Source organism: Cervus canadensis, chromosome 14 (genome assembly GCF_019320065.1).
Source record: "Cervus canadensis isolate Bull #8, Minnesota chromosome 14, ASM1932006v1, whole genome shotgun sequence".
Classification (NCBI taxonomy): domain Eukaryota; kingdom Metazoa; phylum Chordata; class Mammalia; order Artiodactyla; family Cervidae; genus Cervus; species Cervus canadensis.
This window is the reverse complement of record NC_057399.1, coordinates 43452557-43475136: the sequence shown is the minus strand read 5'-3', so window position 1 is coordinate 43475136 and position 22580 is coordinate 43452557. Positions and strand designations below refer to the sequence as shown.

At 40.9% G+C, this 22580-nt stretch overlaps 1 protein-coding gene across 16 annotated transcripts in view; it reads left to right on the top strand.

The window, feature by feature from the left end:
- The window catches only part of BNC2 (basonuclin 2), a 470337-nt gene extending 453267 nt beyond the window's left edge, over positions 1 to 17070 (top strand). For 11 of the 16 annotated variants that reach the window (XM_043486718.1, XM_043486711.1, XM_043486714.1 and 8 more), the window contains one exon: positions 7145 to 17070. In XM_043486718.1, coding sequence (XP_043342653.1) covers positions 7145 to 7805 — 661 coding nt within the window. In that variant the 3' untranslated portion in view covers positions 7806 to 17070. Of the gene's footprint in view, positions 1 to 5491; positions 5526 to 7144 lie in introns of those variants that run through there. The other 5 variants (XM_043486724.1, XM_043486710.1, XM_043486723.1 and 2 more) reach the window with 5 other exon arrangements.
- Positions 17071 to 22580: the final 5510 nt, after the last annotated feature.

The window sequence follows — 22580 nt, the reverse complement described above, 5'->3', positions numbered from 1 at the left end:
GTGAATCAGGAGTAAAAAGAATTTCAGAAAAATCTGAATGTTTCTAAACATTGAAAGGTAGCATAGTCGTGTTGCTGGTTGCTTAACTGAAGTTTTTCTGTTGGTAGTTTTGACACCATTTAACCAAAGATATTAGATTTTTGTGCATTCTTTTTGCTCATGTGTCTTAAATAGTTTCATTTTCAACACGGAATTCTAGATAAGGCTGTAGCTCAATTATAATATTGCCTACAAAATCCTGTCCCCTGGGGAACTCGCACATCCCTAATGCTCTCTTTTTAAAAGATCACAAATTGTTTTAATGATATAAAACCTTCTTGGATAGTTGGGAAGTATTTCCTTTGAAAAAGACCTCAGAAAGAAACTGATGTTCCATGTTGTACACATTAGAAAAGAAAGCTTATTTTTAAATAGGAGAAGAAATTTGAATGTCAAGAGAAAAATGCATTCTTACTGTTTTGGAAATAGATCTTCGGAACTCTTTGTATAAGATGATAAAACATCGGATGGAAAACTGGAGAGTTAGTTCATCCAGGGTAAATATAAATCTCAAAATTGTAGCTCAGATTTTATTCAAGTCCTTAAAAGATGCCGGGGTGAATGGCTTTGCTTTCTTTTACCCAACAGTAGTAGTAAGCTGAGCACCATATGAGCTGCCTGATTGAGAAATTTTCCAAATGCTGTGAAAACATAATCCTATTCACAGTGTAACACACGTCTCACATTACAGCGCAACAGGTTATCTATTGAATAATCAGCACCCTCGAGAAGCCTCGATGTGTCAGATACAGCTCAGAAGTAAACTGGTTAGGGAACAGTGTTGGATATCAATTCTGCACTTAACCTGAGCATCCAGCATAGACATTTTCCATCCACCAATCTGCCTTCCCAAATGCCATCACTACATTAACATTTTTTATGCATTCCACAGCAATGACAAATTGTTTTGTAGCCGTAGTGCCAGATTTAGTATGCGAGAGACACGTTCGCCTCTGCCAGCAAACCAATAATTCTCACTAACATCTTCAGAGTTACAACATTTATAAAGTTGCAAAGTGGAGTAAACAAACCATCTGTTTGGCTTTTCCATATATGTCATGCTTTCTTATTAGCATATTACGATTCATTTAGTAAACAAATTTGGTGATTTCGTTCACGTCAAAGTTAGGTCGGAAGCTTGAAGATGATTAACATTCCTGGGACAGGCACATTAATACATTGCTTCCTCGGCAAAGTTAAATGGCTTCTCAGGAGAATCGCCCCTTGTTGACAAGATGAGACTGTCAATTTGGTTTGCCTGCCACATTAGGGGCCGTAAGGGGATGGCAGGCTCTGAGAGAGGGGAGTCATGTAGGCAGCATAATTCACTGTGAATTGAGAAAAGAAGTCTAATTCTGATAAATGGTCGACCCCAATACATCCTACCTGTTATTACAACAGACGTGCCGTATCTGTGCAGTAAATTAGCTAAACCCCTAAAGAGTTTGGTGGGAGCTTATCTTCAAGTGAATAATTTGAATGGAGAGAGAACTGTCTGCGTGACCAGTATGGATGATTTGTTTTATATTGAAAGAGATTGAAGGGACTGGGTTTCATACTTTTAATTTGCAAGAATTTGCTTAGCTTTTGTTTCTTGCATTTATCATATACTTCTGTACTTTTGGGGGGTGGGAGGGGCTGAGCATTGTTCACTAAAATTTTACATTGAATTTTCTGAGCTGAGAATGGTTTTCAGATCTTTTGGAGAAAATCTTTAAATACTACCTTAGAGAGCACCGCTCATTTTGCAAAAATGTATATACTATCAAAAATATCGTGACTTCACAGGGCTATAAGTGTACCACCATCAATAAATGGGAATACAAATATTTTTGAGGCATTCAGGACAACAGGTAGTGTCATGGCAATCTAGATAAGAGAATAAATAAGGCACAAAAGTTTTAACTTTTCGTTTCTGTGGATTTGGAGAGCAGATTTACATTTCCAATCAAGAATATTGACTCTGTCCAACAATACACTCAAACCCGGCATCCAGATTTTATATTTTATATTACAGGTTGAATATAAATTTATGTATGCCCATATACATACATAAAAACACACACACTATTTATATGTGGCAGTATCTGCTGTGTATACTTCACTGTGATCATTCTGGACAATTTGAGGTATGTGCATGTGTGTGAAGTGGCAAAGATAAGCAGGAAAATTAAAGGCAAAAGTTAGGCCAAAATGGAGCCTCGGTTCCACTTCACCTGGGGCACTGCAATTAATTATCAAGTATTTTGTTTCAATTTAGTAAGTTTAGGATGGCTCAGAACTGATTAAGAATTAAGGTTAGATTGGGCTTCTTATGTAACCTATAGCTTGATTCAGTTTCATGGCCACGTTTTGATTTTCTAACTTGGTCATGAGATTCTTATTTTTCAAAAAAGTTCTTATTTGTGTCTCAAAACCAAAGTTAAAATCTCAAAACACTTTTTCAGTGTGCTTATTTTTTTTTTTTCTTTTTATGGTTAAACATTGCATTAAGTTGAACTAGGTATTTGAACCAGCTTAGAAAGGGAAATGTGAGGAAAGAAAAGCTCAAGACAGGACTGACTTTCTCTAAAGGGTGTTTGCATTTACTTGACTGTTGGATTTGCTGTCTTCCGTGGTTGCACGCTAAAATTTTCTTTTTTTAACTGAGATATAATTGACTTGTTTTCGTTGAAGAAACCAAAAATGAGTGGTAGTCCACTTTAATCTAGTTAGAGTGCTCCCACTAAGCATTTCAAATAGTAAGTCTGGTTTCATGACCTCTTTTATGTCATATAAGCTTCATTACCTTTTGCTTTTAAAGGTGCTCTTAGTTTTCAAGAGGCTTTGGTAAACTCAGTACAGAAATAGTAGGAGTGAGTGCAGAGGTCAGAAGAAACGTTTGTGGTTCTAAGCATCGCCCAAGTTATAGGACTGTGTCATCCCCTAGTTATGTAGCGTTACCTTGCACCACAGTGGGGTGTGAGTGGGTCAGGATTATCCTCTGCTATATTATCTGTGTCTTTTCTTAAATCTTTAGGTACATGTTTCCAGTCCTGGGATCATTGTTTTCACTTCTATAATTTGTTTTGGGGAAAGTTTAAGACTCTGCCTATTACTGATTGAAGTCAAATAAATGCACTTTTAATTATGTCCCATGTGCAAAGTATTGGGTTGATCAAAAGTTAGAGTGTTTCCATCAGATGTGATGGGGAAATCCAAATGAACTTTTTGGTCAACCCAGTATTCTACTTGAGCAGCAGGAGACTTGAAGTTGCATAAGATATAGTTTGTGTTCTTAAAAGTGACCATCATGGAACTACAGTTTGGCCTACTGTCTTGATGAGATCCCCAGTAAGATCAGATCCTTCCTTCCTCTACTTAACAACTTACCTTCTGTCTTCATCCCAGTCTTTTTCTTTTCTCTGTAAGAGGAAGCTGCCTCCTCATATTGGTATTACCTACCTAATACCCAGTCAATGCAAATAGAAACAGCTTTTGTAGTGCTGACATTCTTATAAAGTATAATAAGTTCTAATACAGTTTTAGTTCATGGTTATTTTTTCCTCTTTTCTGGAGACAAATATTCAGAACATTCGGTTTATTTTCTAGAAAAACTCATCTCTGGAGAACTCAAACTCTGTTCCCTTCTGGAGTCCTCCTGCTCCTGATCACAGATAGCTGCCCACCGCTTCCTCTGCCGGGGGTCCTCCCATATCCAGCACTCTCTGGTCGTCTTCCGCTTTTTAGAATCCTCTTCCTCGTATACCTGATAGTCTCTTGGTGACTTTTCTTTCTGTGTCTCTTCATCTTCCTTTTCTTTTTAACCTCTCTAGGTTTTGCTGATCCATGTAAACTTGTAAGTTGCTGTTAACTCCAGGTCTTCGTGTCTTCTCCTCGGAGAGTGTTCTGTGGCAGTTCACGGTTTGGATTGACTGAGTCCAGGTCTCTGTTAACATCGAGCACTGCTTTTTGTCCATTCTGTGGAGGCAAAGCTAACTTCCTGAGGTACAGGATCAGGACTCTCTCAAGAGTCTATCTCCTCTCGCTTTGCCTCTTTCCACTCCAGTAATACTGGGAGTTAAGTTAGAATAGCTCCAAGCCCACCATCATGAGAGTGAACCAGTAAGCTTTCCATGTTCTTCCTATCCCTAATTCTAGTATTTTGCATATGGCATTTTGGAGGATTATTACACAAAAATGAAATAGATTAAGAAATGAGCATAAAAGAATCAATTCTCTTGAACTGTGGTTGCATAATGGAAATCGACTACCACGAATGAACCCGTGTACTGAAGTTATGAACAGCAGAGCTAATGCACTGCCCTGAGTTCATCTTTATTATTGCATTACACCTGAATCAATTGATAAAGTAGCTTTTTTTTTTAAAGGCAAGGATGGCACTTAATTGAATAAAAGTCAATGTAATTATATTAGCAGAGGCCAACAGTCCTGCTGACAGCGGAAAAGGGACACTGTTGAACCGAGTGCCAGAGCTGGTCTACACATTTCTGCACATCATTTGGTTGACAGATATTGAGGGCTGGTACCTCATCTAATTAGATTACAGATTTCTATTGCTGTAAGTGAGACATGAAGAGAAACATCTCTTCCTGGTACCACAACAGTGGAGATGTGTAATTTCACAAGTCATCTCAGGGAAGATGTGTCCATCTGGGGACCCGTGTGTCCTTTTGTCCATGTTAATTTATTCTTCCTTATTCAGTGCGTCTTGATGTGACTGCTCTGTGTCTGGCTGCTGCTTTCTCAGCAGTGAATCTAGGAAGCGGTAGCTGCAGATGTGTGAGAAGCAGCAGAGTTCTAGATTAGAGTCGTCGCAAAATGTGTGTTTGTGAAATTAAGAAAGGGAGGGGAAGGTGTTAAAAATAATACACAGAGGGGTAGGATTCTGCAAGCTGCTTATGGTTGGCAGGTTGTTTTATCAATGGAGTAATAGTACGTACTGCAACTCTATTTCCACATTCTTGTAATAACTCTGGTGGTGTCATACCCACATGTCAGGGGGGAAGATTTCTCAGTAGGCATTTCCTGCACTCTGCTTAACAACCTGCATTTGGAATCATCTGCCATCTGACACCAAGGAGACGGGGCGCGGCTGTCAGAGCAGGGACCCTGGGGACCACTTCTGTTTATCATTCACATATCCGCAACACTGCATGCATCTGTATAGAGCTCATTTATGGATGACGATGATGCTGTGAATTTGGTTTATCTTAATTTGATTTATGATTTTTGGATGATGCGGCTGATCTGAAAATCATCAAGACAGCATATGAGATGATCGCTTATGACAGAAAATGATTTTTTGATCAGAACATTTTAAATCCCTATGTTATTGTTTAAGTTTTTTTTTCCAAACCAGATGTCTAGAATGTGAATTTGTTTTCTCTCTCTCTCCTTCTCTCTCTTTTTCTCTGTCTCTCATTCTTGCTTTCTTTTGTGATCGATTTAGCAAAAGATTAGAAAGCTGATCTTATTATCACAAGGTAAGCTCAGCCGTTCTAAGTGCTGTGCAGAGGGGGCCGCCGCCCCTCTGCCCCTTCAAACCCAGAGTGCTATATATTGTCTTGTGTGGAAAGGTGGAACGGGTTTCCCACCTTTCTTGTCTCTGAGGCACATACCTCTCAACCATCTCTAAGAAATATTAGCCATGCTCGTCACCAAACGATGTGAGTCATTTTGGATTTTCCATACTTTTTAATTATAATCAGCAGGTATGTCGAACTTGATCCTGGCCATTCTAGGTCATTTCTATGATCACAATTAACTTCTCCAAGATGTAGAGCTTCCACCATTATTGAGAAGCTTTTATGCATCTGTATTTATTGGTTTGCTTTTTGGAAGGGTAGCCTTCAATTTAGACACTTGTCAAACATAAGCCTTTGCAGGTGGAGAGAGGTATATGCCCGAGGGCACTTTAAAAATAAATGGGGGATGTAAATACTAAGGCAATGTTTTCAGATAGATAATAACCTATCAGACTTTGTAAATCATGACATCCCTATGGATGCTCTGGGACAAAACTTGTTTTTTTTTTTTCTTTATATATATATATATATATATATATATACACACAAGCAAAGCACTCAGTGAGTACAGTATAAGTTTTGCTTGCCTAAGAAGTACAGATTCCAGTTATTAAAATGGAGGGACCATGTGTTATTATTGTGCTTGAATTTTTTTTTCCTTTGGTATTTATTGTGTGTGGGTTTTTTTCTTTTTTGGTCCCTTTGTTGTTTTTTTTTTCCTTCTGTTGAGTGTGATTTTTTTTTTTAAATGGGGGGTGGGTTTTATGTACTAAACCAACTTCTGTTTTTCACCTTTTTTTAAGATTAAAGTTTACAACTTGGAATTACTTGAAATATTATTTTTAACTCTGAAATATAGCAGCTTCTGAAGATAAATGTATTTTACTATTAGATTTAGCTGAGATCCCAAATCATTCTTAAAAAGGGGATTTATATTAAAGATAGTGTGTAACCCTCTTTTTATTAAATAAATTGCTAACCTTTTAAGCTAAATTATTTTCTTAAATAAGATGAGGAAGATGAGAGGGAACAAATTATTTTGTCAAGTGAATTCTAAATTATCTAAACCATTTACTCTTTTTTAAAAATAGGAATCCTTTTCATACCTCTAAAGTGTTCGCTGTAGAAAAAAGGGGGTTTCCTTCTGTTTTTAGGTAAATTCAAATTATTTGGTTTGGAGAAGCAGAAAGTTTCCATTCGTTTATCATATTCAGTATATTTTTTCAAATCTCTGCTGTGAGATTCTCTGCAGCTGATGCTGCTACAGAGTGAAAGGAACAGAACAATCATTCAGAAAAAGGTGCATGGGTTTGCTTTCATCCTTCCGTTGAGGACTTTTACTCTCTTATAAAAATTACGTTAATGAAGAGCTCCCCTTATTGCACTCCCCACTACCACTTACTCCCCAATCCTGAGGATGTAGGAAAATGCTTGCTTTTTACAATAGCGTCATTAGCAATGAATGCGCTTTGGTGATGCCTGGCGGAAACTGAATCAATTTTAAAATGCTCTCTTTTTTCTCGCCCTCCCCCCTCCCTGTACACCTACCCGCCCCCCCTTCCCTCTTGTTTTCCTAGACACAGTGCCAACATAAATCTGCATCGTAAACTGTTGACCAAAGAACTCGATGACATGGGCCTGGACTCATCACAGCCCTCCCTTAGCAAGGACCTCCGGGATGAATTTTTGATGAAGATCTATGGGGCCCAGCACCCCCTGGGGCTCGACATCAGGGAAGACGCCTCCTCTCCCGCGGGGACGGAAGACTCCCACCTGAACGGCTATGGGAGGGGCATGGCGGAGGACTACATGGTCCTGGACCTGAGCACCACCTCCAGCCTCCAGTCCAGCAGCAGCATCCATTCCTCCAGGGAATCCGACGCCGGCAGCGATGAGGGGATTCTCCTGGACGACCTTGACGGGGCGAGTGACAGCGGGGAGTCGGCGCACAAGGCCGAGGCCCCCACCCTCCCTGGCGGCCTCGGGGCTGACGTTTCAGGGTCTCTGATGTTCAACAGCTTGTCCGGGAGCACTGGTGGGATCATGTGTAACATTTGCCACAAGATGTACAGCAACAAGGGGACGCTGAGGGTGCACTACAAAACCGTGCATTTGCGAGAGATGCACAAGTGCAAAGTCCCCGGTTGCAATATGATGTTTTCCTCTGTGCGAAGCCGGAATCGGCACAGTCAGAACCCTAATCTCCACAAAAACATTCCCTTCACTGCAGTAGATTAGTCTCAGAACGGACACTGCAAATGCCAGCTCTCACCAGATGGCCTATGTATCTGAACTGCCATAGTGTGTGCTTGTGTACTTGGGGGAGGGTGTGTGTGCGCGTGTGTGTACACACATGTATACCTGTGTACATACACACACACGCGCACACACACATTTTCTTTTCTTTAGATATAAGAAGATAAACACTAGGTGCTTTTGAAATTTTTTGTCTTTTTCCTTTATAGTTTTGAGAAAGAAGTCAGATCTTTTAATTTGGAGGTGAAACAAAATACCCTTTAAATACACATGCGCACACACATAAAAGCGTGCAACTAGCCCAAACTTTGACAGAGTAACAATTTTTGGTCCTCTCCAAAGAGACAATTTGTTGTACCTATGACTGTTGCCTGCAAAGAGATAAAGGGGGAAAAAAAAACAAAAAAGGAACTTCTTATAGTTGTCTTTTGTGAACTTTAAGGTTTTGAGAGAATCTTCAATTAAAGCATGGCAGATTCACCTGTAAATATTTAGCCTTGAGAGGCCAATGATGTAAAACAATTGTATTGATGGTTGTTTAACTCTTTTGTTTAATTTTTACAGTTACATCCAGCTGTTAGATATACAGGAAAAAAATAGTTTGCTGGCTAGCTCTATTCATTTATGTTAGCATTAATGCACATTTTTTAAGGAAAAAAAAAAACATGGTCTTGTTTTTACTACCTGCTAGATATAGTGATAAAGAGGTGCTGGCATGCCTTACAGCACAGATCTGATTTTTTAAAATGTCCTGTACTAGTACATAAATCCAGTCATGCACTTTTTTTCATACACTACAAGGGGATGTGTAATATCCATGCTTCTTTTTTATCCTTAAACTATTGCCATACTTCAAGTAAGTGTCTTTTTTAAAAAATTCACTTGTATAAAAATGGTCTGGTCAGTATAGGGCACAAATGCCAAACAAAAGTATTAGTGTTAACACAAAACTGCCAACTTTGCACAAGTTTCCAGAAAAGAAAATACAATTAGTCACTCAACATAACCACAGGCCAATTTGTCGGCCACCAGAAAACCGCTTTAAAAAAAAAACACTTGGTGATGCTTTCAAGTGCCGAATGTTATTACAATCAACATTGTATCCTTCTTGCTTATATGTTAAGTTACATAAAAGGAAAACAAAGTGATGCTTGTGAAACAGCCAAGGCATTTATTCTTTAGAGGCAGGATAATATTTCAGGATACAAAAGCCCAAATTACTCACTACGGAGCAAAGCTGAATACAGTGAAAGAGCTGAACACTCATGCGCAAGGACCTGACCCTTCTCCATTAAAGAGAGGGAGAAAGTCTGAACTGAGTTGGTCTGTTATATGTGGCTGTGTAATTTGTCGCAAGTTATGAAGTAGTACTAAGATTCAGGCTGGTTTGATAGACAAAATCAAAAGACATTTAATGGCAGAGGCGGCAGTACTTGGAAGCTTTGCAAACATGTGCTGAACTTGAACTAAGCAATACTCCTTTCTGAGAAGCCAGAAGAAGGGGGTTTAAAATAGGATCTCTCACTGTTTAGTGTTTTGCGTTTCCCCCACGCGATTTGTTAGAGAGAAATGAAAGCAAGCCTGAAACCAAGCAATCGAGAGTGAGAAAGCGCAGGGAGAGGATTCTCCGAACCTTTTTTGTTTTGTTTTGTTTTGTTTCCGATGTTTACACATGTTGCCTGAGCTGGTTAACCACATCGGCAGCCTCAGCTACCACAACATACTGACTAAATGATGATATTTACTCAAATTCAGTCTGCAGCCAAAACCATTAGGGTATGCATTGCAGACTGTTTTGTTGTCTTTTTTTTTTTTTTTTTTAAGTGGAGGGGGAAAAAGATAAACAAGGCATATTTTGTCAAACAGGACACAATAATTTAAAGAGAATGTATTTCTTTTCTGCATTTAAAGGCCTCAAACATTTCTTTCATCAGTCTAAAAGTTAGAATTACTCCCTTTGTCTTAACTTTTTAATGGCATTTCCATTTTTCATACGTTTTGTAATTATTTTTTTCTAGGTTCACATCAGCATTCACTTCCGTTAAATTTGCCAAAGGAAACTGTTAATATGTTTCTCTTGTTGTTAGTCCTGTAGGATTTATTGTACCTCAGTATTTATTCTTTCCAAAAATAAGCATCATTAAGTTGAGGCTTCAGTATTTTTTTGTGTGAAAATTTCAGAAACAATGGAATCTTAAGATAAGCTAGATGTGTCTAGCAGCTTTATCTTTTCATCTCCTTCAGAGGATGCTATGGGGTTCATTTAATTCTTCATTTGTTCTACAGTGAGGAGAGACCAAAAGTATTTGCAGTACAAAAAAACTATATCAAACACTATGTTTTAATGACAAATGTTTACGGTAAAAAAGCTGAGGAATTAGTGCTAACCGCTTTTGTTTTTCTTGTACCTTTGAATTCCCCAAAGTCTTAATTGCTTTATTTCAGTGTTGTTAAACTGAATAGACAGAGATGTTTTCCTTTGTTTTATACCACATAAGACTCTGTACAGTATGTTTGTGGAAGATTGAACTAGAATAATGAAAATTTGTTTGCAAACATTTTGGTCCTCTTAGCCTTCTGTGTTGCGCTATTGCTCCATTAACCAAATGATTTGATTCCAGAAGGGCGGAAAAAATATTTTGTTGGTATCCCAGCAAAAGGTTATGGAAACACTAGCTTTGCAAGTGTACATAGACCAAGTGACACTTTTATGAAATAACACACTTTCAGCGATTTTTAACAGTTACACTCTGGGTTGAGATATTAGAACTCAGCTTGTACAAAATCAGTGCTTAGTCTCTTTAATGTCAACTAAAAGGTCTAAAAGCCCTAATGAGTGAATTACATAGCTGTCAGCAGGTCACAACAAAGGCACCAGGCTTAGAACGAGTGTTTGTTACTCACCAGAAACCAGGCTGATGTGGATAGCCAGTTAGAATAAGCCCAGAAGTAACAAGATTCTCAAGCAGAATTTCCATTGCTCAGAAGCATGAATGTGTTCACCTGCCTTTTGTTGGAGAAATGACAGTGAGTCCTGAACAACCTGCCCTTTTTAAGTCTCTCCCCTCTTTGCTACTAGTTTTGTGCCTCAAGTGCCCACATGTTATGGTGGCCTTTTAAGTGGGTGTATAATATTTTCCAGTTTAAAGCCTAATTGCTTAAAAGGGACAGGGGGATTGGACAGAAGTGGTCCATAAGATGTAGAATCATAAAAACATACATTTCGTCTAGTCCCAGAGTGTTGCTTGTTCTTGGGTGTGTGCCTGAGTGCAGTGTTTTGACTTAACTCTAAATCTAGTTAAGATGGTGATCCCAAGGCTTATTTGCAAATGGGAAGGATGATGTGATCACTATTTTAACCATTGAGCCCTTCCTCTTTGTCCATTCATACTCATTTCTTTTTTCATAGGAGTTTTCTGTTGTGACACAGGCTCTGTCCAGCTGCATCCATGCTAGGGCGGCTGAGAAAGGAATAGGATGCAGCATTTCATCCAAGCAACCTTTTTCCCCCACTTGATTCATTTTAACCAGCATTCTGTCACAGGTACAAAACAGAAGTATTATTAACATGCATGTTTGCTAGGTGGTATTGAAATGTTCTGTTTTGATCATTTTAAGCTATGTGTTTGTAAGGATCAGAAAGGCTTAGTCTCCTTTAAGGATTGTCTGTGTGTTGTGGAGGGGGATGACCCGGAGCAAGAATAACGAGAGATAATAATTTGGTGTTTAAAATGTGATAAAAAGCATGACATTCTTCGTTCTGCTATTAATTGTACAGAAATAAGTCCGTGCATTTCAGATCTTAGTCCAGGCTGATGCCTTTTAAAGCTGGCAAACATCTCTTTTGAAATTGTTTTTAGCACAATGGCACCACTGTCCTTACAGTGTAATTTCTTTGGTAATGAATTCCCAGGCCCTTCCAGTATGAGGAGAAAGGCGCATAACTGGTTAATAGCCTGTTAGTGTGTGTGTATATATATAATATATATAATATAATATATATAATATATATTATATATATAGCTATTTTTTAAAAAAGGCAAGCTTTGAATATATCAAGAAGGGGCTGTTGCAGAGGCATTCTCTTCATTTTACTCAGGGGAAACCATGCACTAGGTTCCCACCAAATAAAAAGTGACCTTTTGTTCCTTTTCCTCTGTACACACCCCTCATGTGTGCCAAGCAAATGAGAACAGAGGCCCTTGGGAATTAAAACAGAAAGAAGCCAATAACCAGATTGAGATGGACATGCTGCTAACTGCCAGCCGTTGACCTGAGCAGTCCTAACTTGCACTTGGTCTTTAGTGTTGGGCTAGATCGACTAAGTAAATAAATGTCAATTGTCATAAGACACGCTACATCTACTGTCATACGAAACAAATCAGCCAGAAGATACTTTCTTTGATCTTATGGACACACTCCTTCTCTTGAGCTTTGCAAAAATTATGACAAGTTTTGGGGTTTAAAAAAATCACTTACATTTCACCCAGACTTGGAATATTTAGAGGCATTTGCTTCTCATTCTCATTCTCTGTGTTTCTAATGGGAGGGGTTTAAATAAGTATGGAGGGCATTCAGAGACAGGTGCCGCAGAGACTGGAGGGAATCACAGTTTTTTACAGTGAAGTGAGGGGTGTTAAGTAGAGGACTCGTACCTGTCCTGGTTTCAAGATAACTAGAAAAGAAAAGAGTGAACTCACGGAAAGGAGGCAGTCAAGAGAAACGTCCGGTGCAACTCTGCCTAGCAGTGGGTGGGAGCGGATCCATGCAGTGCATCCCAGAGCACCCCATGACCAGGTGCCTCACTGAATCCTAGTCTGAGAAGGGAGGAGGAAAGCAAGAGTGATGCCTGGAATACCTCAAGTCCCAGCCAGGTCAGGAGAATCAACTATGGCAGTCAGTGGCTGGGTGGGGGTGTGGTGTTCTTTTTTTCTTACTTTTGGAGTGGAAGTGATGCTGAAGTCCCTTAGGAAACTAAAAGATCCACTGGGTCTACCAGATCCTAGAAAAGGCTGGTGGTCAGACCAAGCCCTAGTTGTGCTGAGTGGAAAGGCATGATTGCCAGTGCAGGTCTGTTCTTTCTCCATCGTGACTGCTTCTTGCCCCCATAGCCACGGTTGTACTGCTCTTTGGCTGCAAAGACCTCTTGATCAAAATGTGAGCTTATTCACCTTCCTACAGAGCAGAAAAGCAACTTTGCTGCTTTCACATTTTCCCTTCAGGCCAAACCATGTGTGGTAGGTAGCTTTCCTCATGTTAGCATCAGGCCACATCTGCTCTGTCCCAAAGGCATTTCTCTTTCCTATAGTCAGGACTTGCTCACTGTACACGGTAATTTTCCATTAGTATTATGTAAATCCATTTGTACAACTGACTGGTGGGTTAATGTAACATCACTGTTGCCCAGACACCCATCCTCTCCTGTATCCTCCCATCATCCTTATTCATCCCACATCTTGCACAAGATGATGTTTATGGTCATTCGGCAATAACTGGACATCAAATACTATCGTTTTGGCATTTGTCAAAAAATCCAAATGCCCAATCACAGGGGTTTTAAAGAAAAAAAACTAAGCGTTTTTACAAGTACACTGAATTGGATCAGCATTATCGTTCATTATAATGCTATATATTTTTTTGAAGTAACATACTATAGTTGTCATAAAACTATCTTTATTCTTCTCCTCTGAAGTGTTGTTGTAAATTCATTTGACCTTTACTGCAAGCACAAAAAAAAAAAAAATCTTTTCTATATAGAGTATCAAGACAAGGCTCAGTTTGTAACAAATAGTGGACCATTACAAAAGAGGAAACGGAAAAAGCCAGGCTGAGCAGCAAGAAGCTTCAGTTCAATTTCACCTCATATCTTTCTAATAACTTACTTGTCACTTTATTACCTTCCAGTAATGTGAACGCTGCTGACAAGACTGTCACACTAACAACAGACAACACCCTGCCTGCCTCAGCCCCAGCTCTCCTGGCTACTTATTGCCCTGGCCCTGAAGGGACACAAACTAATAGTGTGCTTTCCAGTTCAGCACTTGGCCATCAAATATAAAAGGATGCGTAATTGCCTGTTTATCCCTTGTGAAGGGGAAATTGAGTACAAGGGCTAGGCTTTCCCACTGAGTTCCCCGATGCACACACATCCACAGTCAGCCTCTCCCTCCCTCCCTTCACCTCCTCCCAGCACACGAGCACGCACACACACCCACTAAACTGTATCTCTGGCAAGCCCAAGGCTGCCTCGCGGTGCCCTCTCTAGCTATTAAGTGCACAGTAACAAGACTACTTCTTAAATAAAGGGTCAGTGGAGAGATTCTGGCTTTGACAGCATCCTCTGGGTCTTTGGAAACTTAAGTATTGCAATTCCAAGCTCATGTATTTTGGGAGTACTGGGTATGGTGCCATAATTAGAGCAAAGTTTCTACAAGTCAGTGGCAAAAGTGGGATTAGATTGCCCTATGTTCTGTAAGTAAAGAACTAAGATGTTTTTCCTCTCCTTCAAAAAGTGCACGTGCCATAAACAAACTGGTTGGGTGTGGTGGTTTGAAAAAAAATTTTTTTAGCTGTGGCCTCCAACCAGTAGTCTAGATGTACACAGGTATCTTGCCGTGACAACTTCCAAATCCATACTGTAACAAGACATTCACCTTTAATTGGACTGACAATCTGAAAAAAATAATAAGGCACAGGGACTTTGAGTTTAATCACTAAAACAGGGACTACCCTATATGTAGAAAGTAAATTCTTTCTACATTGGGAGAATTTTGGTAAGTATAAGCACATGAGCTTTAGAAAATCAAGTACGAGGGGACAAAAGGTACAAAGAAAAATCATGTGAAAATGTGATCTTCCCAAACATCTTGAGCCCAAATAACATATATAAGTATTGGCTGCTATTTTTGTATACTGAACTACTTAAAGGATCATAAAGGTGACTAGTTAGTGGCTAAATGAAGTATAAGTTCTCTGTGCATCTTCCTTGGGGAATTCGGAGACACCCTGCTTCTTTCTAAACCCTCCCGCATTGGGTCTGATAGATGCTGTTGATCCCACCCCGCTCCCCGCACCGACTTTGAACAGTCACATTTCAAAGCTATGTCAAAAAATAAGACACACGCAGGTGTCATCTTTGATGCAAACTTTCAGAAAGACGAAAAGTGGCAGATTGAGAGAGAGACAAAAGGTCTATGTAGACAAACCTGTGCTAAAATAATTGTATTAAGCAGTGTGTGGACTGGGCAGAAAAGCACTTTGAGTAATGATTCTTGGGGTCAGGGAAAAAGCAGTTGATGTTTTTTAAGTTCTCCCAGTATGTATACATTACAATCATTTAGCAAACATCTTAAGAGAATCTTAATTAAAAATTCAGTTGCCAAAATTGCACAGATTATTCAATATTAGCTCTACCCCCCCCCTTTAAATAACAGGGATGCTTAAGGACAGTTCTAATTGTTTTGGCGTATTTTTAGCTTCCTTTTTCTAAGATTCTTTGAAGGGAAGGAAGAGTGGAAAAAGGTATTTTAACAAAAATGGAAAGAAATAGATTGTATAAAACTATATTTCTTAAAGTATGCAAGCGCTATACCAAGACTTTATAAGGCTTCCTGTTGCCAAACGCGATGCTGAAATAATGCACAAGATGGCACATCAGTCCATTACCAACCGGCTCTGCCCACTGCTGTTACAAAATGCAAGGATTGAGAGGTGGCCCCGGGGTGAAGGGGCCTATCTGTGTCAGAGAGCTCCACTCCTCTGGCCCTGGAAACGTTTTCCACAAGAGGGGGAGAAAAGACCAACCCTCTTGGTAGTCCTACCCCAAGATGAGCTGACCTGGCACTGTTTCCGCAGGAGCCGCGTGACCCGCCCTTCCCACACTAGGAGACAGAGCACCCCTGACCTGCCTGTGAATCAGTGCCGTGGCCAAGAAAAGCAGTGATTCATGAGGCATGATGCTCTTGATTCCCAATGTGCTCAGTTAACAGGCTCACTTGAGATAACCAAGTTGACTGTTTTCATCTAGTACTCAATTTGGAGTGTTTTTGCATGTCTTTGTACAGATCCACTCCTTTCAATACCCATCTTAATCTCCCCTGACTTCTCCATTATCTTTCCACTCCTGCCCTTTCTTCTGATCTCACCCACCCTCTTCAAAGAAAATCTTTTCTGAAGCAAGAAGGTAGAACACTCCCTCCTTCATCTGGATTTTGATCGCTCTGGAAACATTTGTGTGTTCCACCCTGTCTGGGGTTTACATAACGTGAATTAAGTGAATGAGATGTTCTAGTATTATATATTAACCTGATATGACTAAGATTTATAATATATGGTGCTCTCACTTTCCTGTGCAGACTTTGGTTCTGCTGCCCTGCAGAAAAGTCTCAACCATTTTCCTACCAATGCCAGTATGAACAGGGCAGGAGAGCTAAACGTGGGTACCTGGAGGTCAGAGGGGTGAGGGAGGTGGAGAAACCAGGAGAAGATGTGGGTCTGAGGCCTCCCTGGGCCTTTCCTCAAAGGTGGAGGTGAGTCGATCCTTCAGGAAAGCAAGCTCTCGGATCTCAACTGCTCCTCATCGGCTAAGCCTTTTAGAACTAGCAAGATCCCTCACCTGGTTGAGAGAACACAAATTTCTTACTCACCACAAACCCACTGGTGTGTCTTGCTAACAAAAACGGTGGACACAACCCTATCTGACAGCAAAGTTGGCCAAAGGGAACTGAAATATCTTAAGGAAAAGGAATTTTCCCCAAGATATGTCCTCTCTCCCCACTCCCCAACCCCAGAGTTTGGGGCAGGGGTGGGGTGCAGGGGGCTGTGGTCTTTTTTGTTTCTGTCCTCCTCTGCATCAAACCAGCCTCTTCTGCCCAGCCTGTCCAGAACCAAAGTCTGCACTATGAAAGGGGTCAGCACCCAGGGACGGGCACAGCTTACATCACCCTGATCTGATCATTGTGACGTCGGTAGCTTCATAAATACTGTATGTACCTTGAACAAGGGTTTTGTTTTTGTTTTGTTTTTGGTTTGTTTTTCTTAGTAGTTTAAGGGAATTAAAAGTTTTTATTTGCTGTTTCCTTTGTTGTATTTTCTGTACTATAACTGTCTACAGTATGTCTTTTTGCATAAAATGCATAAGGGTTTGGGGATGTAAATGGAATTTTATTCATATTTTGTCCAAATACCTCTTGTAATTTGTATCAAAATTCTTGTACAATTTTTATATTAAAGATTTATCAGTCACTGATCTCTTCTTACCTCCTTGATTTGAAGAAACCTCAACCAACTCCAGGAGACCACTATGAAATACACCAAGAAACACTTTAGCTTACATTGTGATTCACCCTTATTTAAGCTCCCATGTTGGATAACTTGGTCTCCTTTTTAGACTGAATCATGCTATTATTGAACACACTTCTTAGGAAGATCAAACTCATCTCATGCTCAGATAGCCAAGCTGAGTCAGAGCCCCAGAGATCCTAGCCAGTCAGTCCCAATGGAGCCCAGAAAACACTGTCTCTTTCCTCACTAAAGCTATCCCTTTGGGGATGTTTTTCCAGTGTCTCCAGAATTTCCTTTCTCAAAAGCCTTGGCCCAAGATCTTTTAAGGAAAGGAAGACCTTAAGTATCTTTGCACCTTGGCCTTCTGTAAATAGCTTTCACCCTGACCCTGGGAAATTTGTGGACAGTAGCTAACAGGATGACAACTAGATATATATATATATATACTACACACACATATATATATATATATATATACACACACACACATATATACACACACACACATATATATATAGTTTTTCAAACTACATGTTTGTGTTTCATTTTATTTTCTCTTGACAATGGTTTTCTGCTGATTGGGCTTTTATCATCTAGAAATAAAACTAGCAGATGGAGAGAGGTCATCATTGGCCACATCTCTTGTCACACTGCTTGAGGCCAATGGGAAGAAGCATATAGGCTGCTTCTGACTCTGTGATTGTTTAATATCACCCCCACTTCTTAAACCAATAAACCAATTCTAGCTTAACATTAGGCTAACCCAGACTGTAACTTTTCCTAGAGTCTCCCTTTCCATTTAGTATTTCCTGTTCTCCATCCCGGGAGCCACATATATCCAAGTCTCCCATCTTGTGGCACCTCCTTCTCCCATTTCCTCTGGCCCAGAGAAACCAGCAGCTACCCAGACTCAATCTAGCAACCCCCTTGGCCCCAGGTCTCTGGCCAGCAAGGAGCTAAACAGGCTGCTTGTATCTGCTGGCTGTCGTCAGACCCACAGTAGAGAACTGTCCAGCCAGCTTCAGGTACCACTGACTGAGGGTCCCTCCCAAGGTAGCAAAGGTGCCAGCCACCAAGCCTTGGTGGCGCCTCCCCCCATCCCAATTTCCTCTGAGCACCCACAGACTTTGGGGGTAAGAGCAAAGAAATGAAAGATAAAACAATTGGGGGAAGTCAACCTTGGTTCAGGCATGTGGTTATTAAATGTCATGGATATGTTAACGCACCGCTACAGGGAATCCAAGCATAATTATGATCTTTTCATCTGTCATAACACGTCTGTAATTGGCAAGAGTCCTCCCTCAAACAGCTCCTTCTTAAAAAAATATATTCTTAAGTTGTTAAGTGGTGGAAATCCTCCTGTGTAGTGAAGAGGCGCCCATGAATTCAGCTCTCCACACAAGGCTAGTCAGCACTGCCTGGGCTAGAGCCCTTTGCTTTTCTGAGCCACTGGAAGACTTGCCATCTGCTAGTCTGCCCCGTGTCGTTGACAGTAGGACAGCAGATTAAGTGCTACTAATTTAATAAAGCTGCTCTGAGGACGGAGGCGATCTATCAATGAAGACCAGAGAGGATAGCACGGGTGGGGGCTCAAGAGGGGCGGCAGAGAATATCGAATTGCCTCAAGGAATACCGGGCGGGGGTGGCAGGGGGGCTGGGAATCTATTGATTCTCTGTACAGCGCAGTTATTTTCAGTCACCTGACTCTCAGGCACCCAATCATTACCCGTATTCATCAGAGACATATAATGAACAGAGGTATTGATTAACAGGGGCAGCTGAAGAGAGCTCCCAACCGTGCTAGTTCACATTGATAGGTCTCCAATGGGAATACAGGCCATGCAGCCCTGGAACATAACTTACTCTGTTCTAGGTCCTTCCATTGATTTTGCTTAGTGGGGAGGGGAGGATGGAGGGAGAGACAACCTTGCACACAGTGGTGCTCCCTTGACCTTTCTCTGAAAACTTCTTTGAAGAAAACAGAAAACTGACCCACTTACAACAGTCAACAAGTCCGTAGCCCTGCCCCAGGTTGCCTGCTCCTCTCCAGGCTGGCAGTCCCGCCTCGTTTCTGATTGCTGTTTGTGTTCTCTTGATTTACAGAAATGTGCTGGAAGCTGGGATACACCAGTCAGAGCTCAGAGCCATCAGGCAGATGAAGCCTTCACTCCCCTAAAGATCAACATATGGCTTCGGGAAATTATCGTGTTAGGCTAATTGCACCAAGTTGGCATGGTAGGAACATAATGAGTCCCGGTTTCAGCACGCTGACCCCAAACCCAGTGATGCCAGCACAGAGTAACTTTCCAAGCATTTTGCCTCATGGCAGGAAACCTCATTGAGCTGCTGTTTGCAAAAGGTATTTGGTTCAATTTCTAGCATGCGCCCAGAACCTGCTCAGTGTACACCATTCATACAAGGGAGTTTGCTGTGTGGTTCAGGCAGGCTCTTGTCCTTCCAGAGAACTAGCGGTGACCCACACGCCACAACCATCAGAAGCCATGTGCTGCCTGGCGGCTGACAGGCTGTGTAAAATGCTGATAGGTAACTAGAAACCATTGAACCCCAGGGAGAAACAAAATAGAAAGGATTAAGACAAGGACAGCTGTAAAAAATAAAACTCAAATGCATCATTAGAAACCAGAAATTCACAAAGTCCAACTGCTTGTCATCCACACTGGATATTAGCAACACTTGACTTAGACAGAATGAAATGCTGTAGGAACATGAAGTCACCCCTTAATCCCTGAAGCTAAAGGCAAGTTTCTCTTTGCGCCAGTCTCTCCTTACCTTAGTCTGGGGTTTTGATGATGTTTAATGTCATTTGCCTCCAATTTTTCTCGCCACTGTGTCTTTGTTTGTCTTACCTTGGTCAGCAGACTTGTTCACCTTCAGGTCCAGCCTCTCCTTGGACTTCGAGAATTTTGTATGTACCACCTTCAGCCTTTTCTCTTCCTGTCTTTATTTTCTTCATTATAACGTTCAGCTCAATTTCTCTTTTCTTAGCCAAAACCGTTAAAAAACAACAACAACAACAACAACAATCAGTTCAATAAATTCTGATCCTCTGGGATTTAATTGTACCTTAACTTCTTTCCAAATGTCAGAGCTTATATGGAAAAAAAATAATCAAAGGTTTCAATAATTTTAAATCCCAAGCTCTGTGCATTGTGCAGCAACTTCAAGTTTTTGGAATGCTCCAAAAAATAAAAAACAAAAACGTGGTTATGAGCAATTGAATTTGGATGTTATCAGGGTTTGGGGCATATACTGTGTGAGGTGATTTAAAGTTATTAGGCCACTTCCAGGTTTTTAGAGAGATCCATTTTTACAAATGTAAGTGCTATTAACAATTCAAAGCACTCTCATAATTCCCCATCTTTGTTCTTCCCCATGATCTCAATTTCAATTTTTTATTTTTTTCTTAAGTGGAGAATTTCCTTCCCAAGTTTCACAAAGTCATTTGCAGACTGAAAACAAGACACTTATTTGATTATTTTCAGATGTCACATCAATTGGTCTTCAGCAGAAAGTAATCCTGCAAGATGTTATGCTTTATGCTTTCTGTTCTTTCAAAAACCACAAACCTGTGTGTTTGAAAATTTGTCTCTTTCCAAAGCCCTCAGCCGCACCCACAGAGCACACATATGAGAATGGTTTCAGGCTCATATGTAGACATGCCTTTTCAAGGAAGCAACAAACACTCACTTCACAGATCTACTGTGAATGGAAGCAGAAAGCAGGGAAGAAAGCCAGGGTGAAATCCAGGAAGTTGTGTCTAGCAGGGAACTGTGTCCTCAACACTTTTAAGATGGGCAGTTTCTCTAGCCTTTATAGTTTGCGATACGTAGTAGGTGATCAAGGTGCATCCACAGAATAAATGGGTACCACAAATGGGGAAGAAAGGTGAATGGATGGAGCCCTTTCTTAAATGCCAAGGTCAGAGCCAGCTATAAGGTGGAGGCTGTCACACCTACAGAGAATGAAGGCATCAGCTATTTGAGGACTCTGCAAAGCAAATAGTAGCAGAAACACTGAGGAAGATGACCAGGATTTGCAGTACTGCTGAAATAGCCTGACTTTGCCATTTCCCCTCTCTGTGCCCAGGCCTGAACTCCTGGAAACCTGAAACCCATGAGTAGTCCTCAGGGCTGGACGGAGAACTCTCCAAGAGAAACCCTCAGGTCAAGGAGCCAGGAAGAAAACAGTGGATGCTCAGGAGAGTGGGGAAAATTCCCTATTCTTTTTTCTTTTTGCTGTTTTTTTCATGCCTGCCTCAAACCCAAGCACCCCTGTGACAAAAGGAGTGACAGGGGCAACAGGAACCAGAAGTCACCTAAATTCTTGGGAAGGAAGCCGCCCGCCTGAACTGAAGGAGCTTCCGTCCAGAGAGGGTTGGGAAATCCCTTCTGCTTTCTCTCTCAGTCTGTCCACCCACTTGGTCTGGGAAGTGAGCATAGCCCCGGGAAGTAAACTGTGGGGCATGAGGTTCCAGCCAGAGGACTGAAAGGGCAAGGCTGGAAAATTCCAGGGAGATGGTAGAGAGAGAGGTCCTGGGGAAAGTAGCCCCTTCAGATGAATTTCTGAATCACCCCTGATCCCACATAGCACATCCTCACATGGGCCAGATCCAAATAGCGCTTCAAGGGTTTTGAAAACTGAACTGACGCCGCAACGAAGACCCACAGAAGGCTCTTTGGGACTTGCAACCTGAATTAAGGTTGAAGGCCTTGCTAAAAACATGGTGACATTCTCCACAGGAATTAAAGTGAAAAGTGAAAGTGAAGTCGCTCAGTCGTGTCAGACTCTTTGCGACCCCATGGACTGGGGCCTACCAAGCTTCTCCGTCCATGGGATTTTCCAGGCAAGAATACTGGAGTGGGTTGCCATTTCCTTCTCCAGGAGATCTTCCCGACCCAGGGATTGAACCCGGGTCTCCTGCATTATAGGCAGACGCATTACCATCTGAGCCACCAGGAAGTCCACAGGAATTAAACAAGACCCAAAACCTCATAATATGTGTTATAGGCAAACTTCTTGATTTTTGTCTGTTTTTCAACTATGGTAAAATATACATAACAAAAATGTATTGTTAACCATTTTAAAGTGTACAGTCCAGTGGTTATTGAGTATCATTCACATTGTTGGGCAACCATCACCACTATCCATCTCCAGAACTCTTCATCTTCCTCAAATACAACTCTGTACCCATGAAACACTGACTCTCCACTGCCCTTCTCCCGCCATTCTGCTTTCTTTCTCTATGAACTTGACTACTCTAGCTACCTCATCTAAGTGGAATCTTATAACCTTTGTCCTCTTGTGACTGGCTCGTTTCACTAGCATAATGTCTACAAGGTTCATTCATGTTGTTGCATGTGTCAGGATTTCCTTCCTTTAAAAGCTCCATCGGTTTCATTGTGCGTATACACCACATTTGTTTATCCATTAATCTGCTAACAGGGAGTTGGGTTG